Source organism: Micropterus salmoides, unplaced genomic scaffold (assembly GCF_014851395.1).
Source record: "Micropterus salmoides isolate LMB-PRFRI ecotype aquatic unplaced genomic scaffold, ASM1485139v1 Ms_hic_scaffold_6, whole genome shotgun sequence".
Classification (NCBI taxonomy): domain Eukaryota; kingdom Metazoa; phylum Chordata; class Actinopteri; order Centrarchiformes; family Centrarchidae; genus Micropterus; species Micropterus salmoides.
In genome coordinates, this window is record NW_024044348.1 from 27,934,631 (window position 1) to 27,948,648 (window position 14,018).

The following is a 14,018-nucleotide window of genomic DNA, read 5'->3' on the forward strand; positions in this document are numbered from 1 at the left end:
ATGAGTGGCCCTGGTGTCTGATGTTCCCACAAACTCCGGAACTGGATAAACAGAGGCCAACGCCTGTTTGGTTAGCACCAGACTTTCACACTGACGAGAGGAACTGAACTAAATAATCAACAACAATGCCAGCAGAGATGGCTATAGCCCTTCCTCTCCCGATGGTATGCTAAGACATCACAAAATATCAGGAGCAGAATGTCAAACCATGCAGAAGAGCTGAGTTAAAGCTGCATGGTACCACATGGAGGAATACTATAGGTAAAGACTACCTTACATGGTATGGTATATGAGCTCAACACACTAATGTACCAAGTCAAAACATCTTTCTTAATCACACCATCACTTCATAGGTCTTCACTCATTTTAAAGCAACTTTTTTGTGTCGTTGTGATTCATTCTGCCATTTTCATGGAAGTAAAAAGTATTAAAACCTAAAAATCTAATTTATTAGTATCAGTTATAGTATATATTTATATAATTTAAAATACTATGGTGTACAAAATTAGTACAAAACAAATTTTAGGTCAAAATTTATTTTTATTACAAAATTAAATTGATCAAATTGAAGTTCCCATCATGCACCAGTCTCAATGAGAGAAAATGTCTTCCAAAGTACAGTTTGGATTGCATGCTTTTAAATGAGTCAGATCAACGTTTCACGCCTTATCGCTGTTTAAATAAAGCGGTCAGAACATTTGAATTTGCCTCTGAACTGAAATGTGGGAGTCGTGGCTCCTGACTTGAGAATCTGATGGGAACCTTTCGGTGAAGAGTCCGGAGCACCACAGCGTGTGCTAAGCCAGACGGACAGCTGACTCAGCACCTCCCCTGTTGTCTGTGTGCTCACTCGACAATGTCTTTATCCCCAGCGACAGAGTACAGCTTCAGGGCCTGAACATCCCTCAAAACCATTTGAAAATCCTCCTCCCAGCCCGGGACCTAGGATTCTTGCAGACACCCCTGATCCAGACACCCCCCCCCCCCCCCCCCATCCCAAGCTCTTATAAAACTTCAACAGAAATCCTAAAAGTCTAATTTGAGATTTGGGAGAGTTGTGCTGTGAAAGAAGTACTTTTAGCACCAATCACAGATACGCAGCACATGGATATCCATTGTTATTAATCATATTATCTTCAGCTGGACTTCTGAGAACTTCATTAGTCAAAATGTTTATTAGCAATTCTCAAAATGTGAGATTTTTGAAAACTTGATGTAAAAAGTCATGACATAACACGGATAAAGTAATGTTAAGTACGTCTTTTGGACTGTTAAAGAGGCCCCCAGGATGTTGAGTGTGCTCCAAATAATAGGAACACCTTACAACATAATGCAGTGCACCCTGAACTACTTACAGGTGAGTTGAATCAACACGTCTCTGATACAGCGTCAACTCAAATATATATATATATGATATATACAGTATATTAAGCCCTACAACATTTATTAGTACATTTACCCTTTGAAATTAAGTTGATTACCTACTTTTGAGTTTAATAATGATTGAAATATATTTATTATTTCTTTCTTTGTTGAATTAAAGCACATTTAATTGTGTGATAGTTTCTCACTAGCATCTCATCACCAACATCTTTTATTGATGCACTTCTGCTGTCGGTTATCTCATTTCTTTTTTATATCTAGTCAACGTTTAGTCACTCTACACTGCAGACAAATTCAGTATACCAACCACAAGAACATCCCCTGGCTCATAATTTCACATGAACGTAACACAGACAATGAGGAAAGCCAACATGGGACATTTCCATATATTAAACAATAGATATTATTTTCATGAGTCACACAGCCTTAGCTGTGATCAGTATTTCACATTTAGGATGCTTTGTTACAAAACTCTTCCGGTAAGTGTGATATCATTAGTACCTTTATTTCTGTTTGAAGTAGCAACAGTATCATTTTTAACACTGTGGTGCTAACATTTCCATATATCAGACTCTTATTTTACACCAGTGGTTCTCTATTGTCAAACTGGGTGACAAACCTGTTTCTGAGGTGAAACATTTTTCAAAATGAAACAAGCAAGGTCTGATGAGAGCTACAGCTATTCTATAAGTGACTGACGACACAGAGAAGCTTAGTCACTGTGGCTGCTCTGACTGAGCTTAACACATGCACAGACTCGTCCAAAGGTAATCACGGCATGGGCTGCTCTGCTCTGCTTTAGGCCAGTGAATCCTGCAAACCTGCATTCCCGCACCTGCTTGAGGCACACAGTGTTCGCTTCTGTACTCTGAGAGAGAGAGGAATAGAGAGAAAGAGGGAGAGATAGAGCAATCCACTAGAAGATGAAGAGCCACAAAGGAGGTGTGTGTGAGAGAGAGAGAGAGAGATGAAGACAGAGAAAGACATATGGAAAATGGCTGGAATAGAGAAAGAGAGAGAAGCCTGCATACCAGAGGGACAGACAACGCAATCTTTACACACATTCTCGTTAAGGCTTAAGGCTTTATGATCTCCAGAGGGAGAAAACAGGCGCAGATGATCTGATGTTCTTTATGGGGGGGGGGGGCACATGCCACTGCCTGCACCTGTACACTGTCTCCACATATCAGGGTGTATAATGAGATACAACTGTGGCTCCAGGAATACTCAACATCCACTCCAAACAGCCTTTGATGCACATGGGAAGCCTTTTTCTGTCCTACACATACACACAGCATGGGCAGAAAATCACTTGTTTATGCATCTGAAACAGGAGCTATTTCCTTCTCCCTCTGCATGGGCCCCAGGAGGAGGAAAGAGGAGAGCAAGTGGTCAACAGAGGTCTTTCTAGGAGCAGCTGAATACCAGAGGAGCTGACAGGTATGTACATATTGGAATGTGCTTCTCAGCCACACCTGTGGGGAACACACCCGCCAAGCCTGGCCTCTCTCATCCCACTGGCTGATCTCTTCAAGATTGACAACTGAACTATTTGGCTCCCGTCCACAAGAGCCAGAGGGCAGGTATGGCAAGTTCTGAATGTGGACCAATGGGAGCCAAGAAATCCCTCCGAGCCAGGCGGGGCCGCAGTGAAATAAAACTCATCAATGGGGTGTGTCTCAAAAGTTTGTCAGCAGTCAAACAGTGAAGTGCTACTGCTGCAGGAGTCCACTTTGACCGGTTAAAGCTTAACTAGTTCTTCGCTGCGTGAGGATCTGAGCGGTTTTCAGTTGGCAGAGATGGTAGAAAAAGACAGAGAGGCACTATTTTCCCATGACCTTTTCTGTGGCTGAGAGATCACTGAGAAGACAACAGATCTCATCTCCTCCAACTTCAAGAACTCCTCTTTCAGGGCCAGGACTTGAAGGGAAGGGATGGCAGCTTCAGGCAGTACATGGTTGGAGACTTTTTAAACCTCTCAGGACTCATTTTCGTCCCTTAACAATAGGTACATCATCACAGTATGATAGAGATTTTACAGCTGTTACTACACTGTAGTCGCTCACATCTCCTTATCACTTTTCCAGCCCAGCTATAGATTCTGTATCCGTTGGACGGAGAACTGATAAGGGCATGTGCATGACATTACCTACAAATACTGGAGACATCTGAGTAAGAGAGCCTTTGGGGTAATTAAGTAATTCAATTTTAATTGGAGATCATTTTGAAGATTGATATCTGTTTTTGTGCTTTTGTTGTTTGCTTTTAAGCAATTTTTAGATGGATGACTTGAACTGTAATGTATTGCTTTTTAAAGATGTCAAAAAATAAGAGCTATAAGTTGTAAGTTTTAAAATGTGAACTTTGTAAGTGGCTAAAAGGTAAGTAAGGGGCTAATGCAAGTTCATGACAACCAACGCTAACATTTTGCTTGCATTGTAATCTATCTTGTGATTTGTCTGTAATGACCTTTTGGTTTTTTTTGATGATTTAGCACTGGATACATCAACTTGTGCCAAGGACTGCAAAGTGGAAAGGTTTGTCTTTCTGCTTCTGTCATGTAACACGAGATTGAGTGGAATATTAATCAAAACAAATTCCCTTCAGGCAGTTCTGAGCACACCTGGTTTTAAGTCCTATTTCCCAGAAATATGACAGAAAGCAAGAGTGCAGCTTTCTTTGTCAGGTGAGACTTCAGGCAAAATGATGTATTTCTCTTAAAAGGCAAGACCGGTGATTGACACAATCTGGTTTGGGAAATCAGTATGATCCATTAAAATTAAAATAGCTTTCCAAAAATGGTTCCATTGACATCAAATTTAGAAAGAGGGGTCACAGTGAGCTTGGACACTCATGACACACATGATACAGCATGACTGACATAATCTATTGAGACCTTAATTACGCTGAGGATCGTGGAACTGGTGAACTGGATTACAAAAATCTGGTGAGTAATTTAGATATGATTCACACCAACATGCTTACACGATTCTCACACCCATAAACACGCAGCCTTGCCGTTTTTCTGTTTTATTACAGATCACACAGTGGATTGTTCCAAACATAGGAATACATCTCATACTTAACATACTTTGCAGGAATAAACATGTTGATACAAAATGACGAATCAACATCAAACTGAGCTGGAAAACAGGAATATGAAAATCCATAGGATGTTATATAAAAATAACATCCACACACGTTGTTGATTCAAAGAGAAAAACATGACTTTCTTTTAAAAAGCGGTATGTGTAACAGCTGAGGGACGCTTTATTCTTTCAAACGCCTAAGATAATACATCTAAGTTCCTTTTGTTTCATTTATATTTTCATCTGGCTTCATTTAAAAGAGCTCTACAGAAACTCTTTTAAATAACTGAGCTTCCAGTAAGGAGCTCAGACTGGCATCTGTTTTTCCCACGTCTTAAGATGCATAAACTGCTCTCAAACACAAGTTGGGGCCACATTCAGCCTTTCAGAACATATCATGTTCTTGAAATGTGTTAACCTGATAACAGAAGCCTGAATTCTCTATTTGTGTCTGCTAAGTGACGTGACTCTAAAATACTGTTTCATTTGTTGTGGATGTTTTTTTCTCATTTACAATAAATATGTAAGAGCTTTAGAGCTTTACTGCACCTTTTATTAAGTAACTGCCAGAATCCCTTCTAATCAGACATTTATTGCCAAATGCATTACATTTCTGATGCTTCCCATTTTAAACTTATGTATTGTTCAATCAACAAAAGGCACACAGTGCAATTCTCACTGTTTACAATGAGAGCAACAAAACACAAAAATGACATTGTGATCATACAACAAGCAGCATCTATTTAAAGAAACACACTCACACATACACAGGAGGGCACTCAGTAAGCTGACAAGTCTTCTGGATCTACTAGCTGCTTCTCTGCCCTCAAGGTGTCCACTCCCTCTTTACACCTGGTGGAGGATCTCCCCTCCTCTGAAGTGCCTCTCACTGCCTGCCGACACACAAGGTCACCTCCCAGGCTTTAAGCAACACCTCAACGCTACTTCAACACAGTCTACCTCTTCAAACTGCATACAAATAGGCTCTCATCTTCCCTTTCTTGTACTTATTAGGAAAATGTAGTTATGCTTTACGTTTTTATCACTGTGTTTCTGCAATTAGTTTGATACAGAACTTTACTGTATGTTGGCAATTGCTGTTATATGCCATGAATAAAAGCGGCAGTCTTAAATGTCTCTTGGAATTTGCAGCACAAATCATTTGATGAAAAAATTAGAGCCTGTTTAGCACCTAAGCATTTTAGCATTCAAACCCTAAAACAATTACTCAGCAAAATGCAAACATCTACAAAGGTGGCAGATTAAAAAGTGTTGTCTTGTTTTTCTAAGGATATGACAGCATACCATAAATATACAATAAAGCAGAAAATATAATGCAGAATATAAAGATGAAGAAATTATTTTAAAATGCAATCAACTGACTGGAGTCTGAGATTAAATGTTTCACTCATCAGCAAATTGTTTTGGTCTAAAGAAATTAACTTGGTAAAATCATCCTTATTAATGCAATACTTTTTAACGTTGAAAAATAAGTGCTGTGTTTTATCCACCCATGCAAACAAGGGCACTGCTGTTGTGTTTAAGCCAGACCAACCATGGAAGCACTGAGATCCCACAGCTTCTTGGCTGCGGCATCATCCAGGGCCTGCGGTGCTGCCGTTTTGGGGGCACAATCACTGTATGATGGAAGAAATAAAATAGGGAGAAAGGATCACCGAAAGTCTAATACTGTGTGCTTATAATCTAATCTGATGTAGTACAATCTCTAATGGATCAGCAGAAGCTTCTGTAATAAACCATGTCACTGAATTTCAGACAACTATTAACAATGAAGTTTATCTTCACAATCAGGTGAGTTTTATTGCAGATGTACTTGCCTGTAGTAGAGGCCACTGACGTTTGCCAGGCTCTCGTCCACAGCGCAGTATATGGTGGTCTGAGCTCCTTCCCAGGGACTTTTAATCAGCATGATAAATGGCATGGCTATGATCCTCTTCCACAGCGGTATAGTAGGGAAAAAGTGGCGGCCTAACTCGGTGCGGATGACCCCAGGGTGAAGACTGTACACTGTCACACCTGTGCCTGATGAGAGGGATCCATCAATTCAAAAGTTAGCTACAGTGTCTGAAACATCATCAGACTATTAGGAAAGGGAGAAGGAAAAAGAACACCAAGGCAAAAACAAATCTGATCAGATCTGTTCTACATTAGGCTTTATGTTAATGTAAGAAATTAAAAACTGGGACAATGTGAGGGAATTATTCCCCAATGTCTTTCCCCTTGCAGAGTAGAAGATTAATAATAACATAACTTACATTACATAATAATAATGCTGTATCAATGCTGTATTAAGGCCACATAATGTGCATTGGGCACTACCTTCCAGTCTTTTAGCCAGTTCTCTGCAGAAGAGCACATTGGCCAGCTTGCTTTGGCGGTAGCTCTTCTGGCGCTGGTAGTCATTATCAAGGTTGATGTCATCAAAGTGTATATGACCTGCAAGTGAAACAATCCAGTGTAGTCTTTAAGCAGAAATCACACATTTTTTTAATCCAGAAACGACCACGTGAATTTGTGTTTTGTGACATTTCAGAAACGATAAAACACACAGCTGCTTCAATCACAAAACCTTTCTCGTGTGCCAGGCTGGAGACGGTGACAATTCGACTTGGAGCTGACTTCTTCAGCAGGTCAAGAAGACAATTGGTGAGGAGAAAATGTCCCAGGTGGTTGACACCAAACTGCATTTCAAAGCCATCCTCAGTCTTCCACTTGGGACACATCATGATACCTAACAATCAACAAAAACACTTATATGGAATACAACTAACTAGTAAATAACCTCTTGGTTCCACCTTCAGTAGAACCCAAATTGAGGTAACTTTTTGGCCTATAAAAGTTGGGAAAGGACAATAAATACAGCCAGTTCAATTTCAGCTGGAAAAAATAAGATGCCTTTTTAATCAACTGACTTTTTTTTGATCGTACGAATTGTTTAGCTGTGATGTGTTATTTAAGTCCTCAATGTGCTTCTATGTCATGAAGTTTGCTTTATGCATCCTGCATTTATCCTGCTTGTACCCACACTATATACTATACACACACACACACACATATACATATATATATATACACTGCTGCCACCCGTGTAAGGGAGAACCACTGCAAAATACCGGCATTGTTGATGAGGATGTCCAAACGTTCCTCAGTCTCCTGCACATCTTTGGCCAGGTCCCTGACAGACTGCAGCGAGGCGAGGTCCAGTTTCTTTACCACGACGTTACCGTTTCCACTCTGCTGCCGGATCTCATCAGCTGCAATGCGGGCTCTGGTCATGTCCCTGCAGGCTAGAATCACTCTGGCTCCTTGTTTAAAATAAGGAATGTAGTCAAGATTTATACAGTAATAAAGTGTAAGTATTACTGAGTTAGTAGTTTTGGTTACAGTCAGTTTAGGTCAATCCAAAGCCACTCTATAAATAATAACTGTGCTGCGACAACAGAGCAACTAACAGAAAGTGTATGAATAACTTTAATCACCTCGCTTGGCCATATCCAGGGCCGTCTCCTTCCCAATGCCAGTGTTGGCTCCTGTGATCAGGACTGTTTTGCCATCCAGCCTGACCTTGCTCCGACACACTCCCCCAGCCAGCCACCTGCGCAAGGCCAATACGCCTGCCCCTGACAGAAAAGGGGGGAAAGAAATACAATGTAGTGAAATATGCCTTGGTTTGGTTATTTTTTTTATTTTCCCTGTAATTGTATTGCCATGCCTTGGTCCTTGTTTATGTGACATGAAAAGCTGAACTAATTCCCTTACAGGAGAATGATATACTGAATTGAACCTCTGCTTTGGATAATTTAGATGTGACTCGGGCACCATAGAGATTATGTTAATTTATGATTGTGAACAACTGAATTACTAAAATTCTCTTTATATTTGTATTTGTGAAACACTTCACTGTGCTGATTCAAACAGCTATTCCACTGACATTTCTAGGTGTTCACAAAGTGAGCAGCAGTAGCAGTGAATGCCTCAACAAATATGATCTTATCTGACGCGAGGGGTTTCAAAGTAGCCTATTACTTAAACTATACGCTCAGTAGTAAGAGTTATTTAATTTCCCTTGCACTGACATTTAAGACGTTGTACAAAACATAGCTTACGTAGGCTAATATCCTTATGATAATAGAAATGATTTACCTGCAACAACAGCAACTGTGAGAACGGTCGCATGCCTCTCTACGAAGTCCCTCATTGCCTCTGCGTAGTTTTGCATCTCTTAGGCTCTTAGGCTGTTAATTAGTAACTACAAATGACTACAAGCATGAACGGAGAGATCATAGCACAATTAAAAACAATTGATTAGTATTATTAGAAATTGCAAAACTTCCCGTTTAGGATAACTCTACGTAGTTCATTTGATATAATGTCAGAGTACTACCAAAAAACTGTCCAAGAAAGTGTTCTTCCTTTCCGTGCGGCGTTGTGGTGTGTACGCACCCACTGGGATTTTCAGAATAAGATGCCTGTTTGTGTACTATGTTATCATAGCAAGAAATTTGTGCCATAACTGCTATGTTGGTACTTTGCTTCTATCTACAATAAAAAATTACATTTTGAGTTAGTGTCAGACTCATCTTGTGTGTTAGTTTACTAGTACTACGCAATTTTACAAATTAAACAGCAATGTTGAGCATTTCAGCTGCGTCTGGACCAGCTGCAACAAAAATGCTGCTTACACGTCCGTGCTTCAATAACAGGAGTCCAATACGCTGACCAGGCCCATTGTCTCTGATATACAGCATAGGTCTAATGTTTTACTTCTGATACTTTAAAATATTGGACATTTATTTTGAAATCTAACCTTCATGACGGTTGCGGTGTAGATGTGTGGCTGTAACTTGTCGATTCGTGCCTTTAAGTAGTTTAAAATGTGCAGTCTCAAAACTAACAACTGGATCTTGTTTGACAGTAACTGCCGTTTCATAACCATTGGCTTTTATTTATTTTTTTTACCAAAAATTTAACAAACCTGACCCGGAAGTTGTTCGTGCTCGTGCCACGTCAGAGCTAAGCCAGTTATAATCCCTGCAATAGTGTCTCTGCAGTTTCCAGCTATTCATTTTTATGCTTTCACCATGCTGTGCCTGGCACTGAGCGGTCTGCTGCTGCATGTGTTTGTGGTGCTCGGGACTGAGCTCACATTTGAGCTGCCTGACAACGATAAGCAGTGTTTCTACGAGGAGCTAGAGAAAGACGTGAAGTTTGACATAGACTTCCAGGTAAGTTACTCTGAAAGCTTCATCCCGTTTACACTGTGCGTTTTTAAAAGATCCTGCCAAAGTTATCATGTTTCTGTTTTTAGTGAGTCGCCCTTTTGGTAACTCAAATGACACCCTCATTCATTAATTTAGCCTACCTAAAAAAAATTGTTTTGATAAATGTTTTCTTACCAACTGGTTTGCTGCAAAGTCAACTTGAGTGAGTCAGCTCATTATTTGCATATATTACAACAACACAAGGGCGGCGCGTGTGCAGTGGTTAGCACTGTCGCCTCACAGCAAGAAGGTCGTGGGTTCAAACCCCGGTTGCCCGGCCTTTCTTTGTGGAGTTTGCATGTTCTCCCCGTGTCCGTGTGGGTTCTCTCCGGGTGCTCCGGCTTCCTCCCACCATCCAAAGACATGCAGGCTAGGTTAATTGGTGTCTCCGAAATTGTCCTTAGGTGTGGATGTGAGTGCGAGTGGTTGTGATGGACTGGTGACCTGTCCAGAGTGTACCCCGCCTTTCGCCCAAAGTCAGTCGCAGGATAAGCGGTTCTGGATGGATGGATGGACAACAACACAACTATTTTGACATGCATGTGAGCTGTCATTTTTTGCTTCTTTTAGGTCATTTCTGGAGGCAACTATGATGTGGACTGCTTTGTCACAGATCCTCTAAACAATGTCTTGTATAATGAGAAGAAGAAGCAGTACGACAGCTTCTCTCACACCACAGCCATGAAGGGCGTCTACAAGGTCTGCTTTAGCAACGAGTTCTCCACTTTTACACACAAAACGGTGTACCTGGAGTTCCGCTATGGAGATGAGGAACCTCTCCTGCAGAGCATGACTGGTGTTCGAGCACTGACACAGGTAAGTCTCAGGAACATATATGCAACGATTAGTCACTGTCTTTACTCCTCAATGACAGAAAACTGAATATCTTTGGGATGTGGTCAAAACATGACATTTGAGTGACGTCATCTCGGGGTGTGGGAAACACTGATCGACATTTATCACCATTTTCTGACCGTTTATGGACCAAACAACTTAGCAATTAATAAAACTGATCGATAATGACGTGAATCATTAGTTGCAGCCCTACGCAAGAGCTTGCTTTACAACTACACTTGAGGAAGAAGGGGCTCAAATTCTGTCTGCTGCAGTGCAAAACATTTTTAATGGGCCAGAGGGTGGCTGTCACTTGGCAGACTGTTCACAAAAGATCAAATGGGCTCCCATAAAGAGGTGTTATTATGCTCATTTTCAGGGTCAAAATCTTATTTAGGGGTTGTATCAGAACAGGTTTACATGGTTTCATTTTCAAAAAACACCATATGTTTTTCATACTGCACATTGCTGCAGCTCCTTTTTTCACCCTGTGTTGAAGGCTTTGTTTTAGCTATGGAGTGATATATCTTACCTCTCTACAAGATCTTTGTTGGGAGTTGCACATGTGCAGTTCCTAGTTAAGGACTACTAGTGTTTGGAAGGGAGAGGAGAGACAGCAGATGTCTTGTCACTGTGTGCTGCAGCAGCTGAGTGTTTTTCCACCGGTGTTTTTTGAGGGCGTGTCAGACAGCGGCTTGGTGAGCATTTTGCTGTGTAGTCACAGGGATCAAAGGGAAACAGCTGGACTACAAACAAGCTGTTTTCAGACATTTCAGAGCATAGTTTTCTGTGGGAGATATGAACTCACTTTGGGGTAGACTTTGGGCTTTTTCACTTTGCAAACCGATTTACATGCAAAAAAAAAAGATATATAACTCAATAAAGGAGAGGGGAAAAAGCCAAAAAGCATAATATGACCTCTTTAAATAGTTCACTGGACCAGAAAATTGCATGTTTGCCTTTATGTTAGGGATTTGTTTAAATCCTTCTGGCTTGCTGAGCATTCAGGTTTTGACTCCAGGGTTCGCCTCCACCCTGTGGCCCTTTGCTGGTGTCATCCCCTCTCTCTCTCCCCTGTTTCCAGATGCTATTCACTATTCTATAACTCTCAATAAAATGCACAAGAAGCCCAAAAAACATTTGTTAATGCATCTTAGTGGACTGGCAAGCAGAAGAAGAAAACCACAATATGTAGCAAAAACTTTTCCAGCAGGGGCTAGCTCAAATAGTGGCATCAGAAGCTACCAGTGGCATTTCCAGTGGCAGGTACTGTGTTTAGTAATTCATGCTTACTAATCAGCTGTTGAGGTGATGCAAATGAAGCAGAACTGTTACTGTTACATTAATGTTGGATTCAAGTGAGACGGTTTATATTAAGTCCACAAGGTGGAGCCAGAGTCTAATCATGTATCCAAAGGTTCTCAAACGTTTTCTGTTCTGCCCTCCTTTAGAAGCCAAAAAAAGTTCAAGCCCCTGATTCTAGCAAAAGGTGGATAATTTTTTAAAAAGTCATTAACAACACGGGTGATAAATAAAACTAAAGATCCAGTTCAACAAAATAGAGTTGCTTGCGTCAGAGCCCTTTTTTTGTTTGAATCACACTCGTGCAATTTTAGGACTCCTCAACATCCATGCTTCCTCAGCAGTGGCACTATGCTCCCCCAAGGGGGGCGTGCCCCCCAGTTTGTTAATCATTGCTGAATCTTACCTGCAAGTCTTTTAATGTGCTCTCCTTATTGCACAATACCAGAAACACCGAGACGTGTTAACCGCCCCTTTTAGAGGGTGGTTTTTCCTTTTCAGTTTTACATAAACTGGAGTTACAAATGAAAGCCATTTTCATAAATACTTCATCATCAGATTCCCCATATCAGCCCACATTTGTAATTCCCTAGTTATGGATAGTCTATACTGTACTACGCTATACTATATACAGGACAGTATAATGTATGTGTTACATTTTGACCACTTCAAGTCCTGAGACTTGCGGGAAAAGTGTAGGAAGTTGAAGTGAATCTTTTCAGGAGCAGTTTGGAGAATATAATTCAACATTTGAGGATGTCTGACCCACCTTCCGCTGTATGTTTTGCCACAGGCCATTGCTCTGCTCTTGATTAATTTGTGTTGACTTTTTCTACTTTCAGTTGGAGTCATCTTGCGTCTCCATTCACGAGATCCTGAAGGTGGTGGCTGATTCGCAGACATGGTACAGACTGAGAGAGGCGCATGACCGCACAAAAGCAGAGCATCTCCTCGAGCGGGTGACCTACTGGTCTATCGGTGAAACCGTCATGTTGTTTGTCATCGGCATCGGTCAAGTCATGTTGCTCAGGAGCTTCTTCACGGAGAAGAAAGGCTCTGTGGCAGCCACTACTTAGAACTCTTGATATGCCCTCAGAAACAGGTGGACACATAAGTGCATCTGGAGCCAGCATGCATCTTAGTGTTTTCAGCAAACACTTTGTTAGAGGGATAGTTCGAATAATTCTTCTTTTTTCCTGCTTACCCAGTGTCAGATAAACGTGTGAATGTCTCTCTTTTTTTTTTTTAAATGTCTGTATTGATTTGTTCTGGACAAGCTATACTGAAAAGAAACTTGTACTTGTGTTGAAAATGAGATTGACACCTTTCAACCTTGCACAGATTATTTATTACGTTTTATAGAAGTAGGGCTAAAAGACAAAGCGGGTTTAGTTGGATCTTTCTGTTAATAACCCAGATTGCCTTACAGTAGGACCATTGTGGATTTTCATCTGGGTACCCAGCAAGTAAATAGTGGCACACTGATAGAAACCAAAGAAGTGTTGTTTCTGAATGTTAGTCTTGTTTGTTTTATAGTGTGTGTGTGTGTGTGTGTGTGTGTGTGTGTGTGTGTGTGTGTTATGTTTGGTATTACCTTTTAATTTAAGTGCAAAATGTTGTTATGAGTTGTAAGAGCTCTGTCTCAGTCATGTCCTTGTGTGTCTCATACAAAGTGCCTTAAGAAATCCTTTTTATTTTTTTCATTTCCTACCAAGTTTAAAGCTTACGTTTAGGTTTGTCTGTTATGTGCCATCTTGTTGTTGTTGTTACTGATTCATTGGATACTCCCTTCTCATTATGTTTTACATTTGGGTGTGCTTACAAGTCTGTTATTTCATAAAGAGATACATTTAATGGACATTGTTAAGTGACCAATTATTATAGCCTTTTTTCCACAAAGACAGTTGTGTATTTTTCTATTTCTTTCTGTTTATTATCTGTAAAAACCTGACAACAGATTTTAGTAAAATTTGGTGGAAAGTCATTTGTAGTGACGCTACAATCCATTTTTTCTTTGCAAGATTATCCATCTTTCAATTTCTCATGTTTTCTTTTAAGTTAAGACACCGGATGTGAATGTCTTTACTCTTCGGATAGGCCTACTCTGTCATCCCTCATGAACAACAGT

At 40.5% G+C, this 14,018-nt stretch overlaps 2 protein-coding genes across 2 annotated transcripts; one reads left to right on the forward strand and one right to left on the reverse strand.

Moving 5' to 3' along the window:
- Nucleotides 1-4,397: 4,397 nt before the first annotated feature.
- On the reverse strand, nt 4,398-8,896 carry si:ch211-107o10.3 (uncharacterized protein LOC407663 homolog). Its single transcript, XM_038701843.1, has 8 exons — nt 8,878-8,896; nt 8,637-8,752; nt 7,973-8,113; nt 7,607-7,798; nt 7,063-7,224; nt 6,813-6,929; nt 6,311-6,515; nt 4,398-6,109 (listed from the first exon to the last, which is right to left on the reverse strand). Exons 2-8 carry the CDS (start codon nt 8,710-8,712, stop codon nt 6,013-6,015), a joined length of 990 nt encoding a protein of 329 aa, XP_038557771.1. The 5' UTR covers nt 8,713-8,752; nt 8,878-8,896; the 3' UTR covers nt 4,398-6,012.
- A 601-nt stretch (nt 8,897-9,497) lies between these two features.
- Nucleotides 9,498-13,874, forward strand: tmed3 (transmembrane p24 trafficking protein 3). Its single transcript, XM_038701844.1, has 3 exons — nt 9,498-9,718; nt 10,325-10,570; nt 12,733-13,874. The coding sequence occupies exons 1-3, from the start codon at nt 9,575-9,577 to the stop codon at nt 12,964-12,966; spliced, it is 624 nt and encodes a 207-aa protein (XP_038557772.1). The 5' UTR covers nt 9,498-9,574; the 3' UTR covers nt 12,967-13,874.
- Nucleotides 13,875-14,018: the final 144 nt, after the last annotated feature.

Coding starts and splice junctions, on each gene's coding strand:
- si:ch211-107o10.3 (XM_038701843.1), bottom strand. CDS start 8,712: ATGCAAAACTACGCAGAGGCAATGAGGGACTTCGTAGAGAGGCATGCG. Junction 7,799..7,972: donor CCTGGATATGGCCAAGCGAG/GTGATTAAAGTT, acceptor ATTTTAAACAAG/GAGCCAGAGTGATTCTAGCC. Junction 7,225..7,606: donor CATCCTCATCAACAATGCCG/GTATTTTGCAGT, acceptor GTTGATTGTTAG/GTATCATGATGTGTCCCAAG.
- tmed3 (XM_038701844.1), top strand. CDS start 9,575: ATGCTGTGCCTGGCACTGAGCGGTCTGCTGCTGCATGTGTTTGTGGTG. Junction 9,719..10,324: donor AGTTTGACATAGACTTCCAG/GTAAGTTACTCT, acceptor TGCTTCTTTTAG/GTCATTTCTGGAGGCAACTA. Junction 10,571..12,732: donor GTGTTCGAGCACTGACACAG/GTAAGTCTCAGG, acceptor TTCTACTTTCAG/TTGGAGTCATCTTGCGTCTC.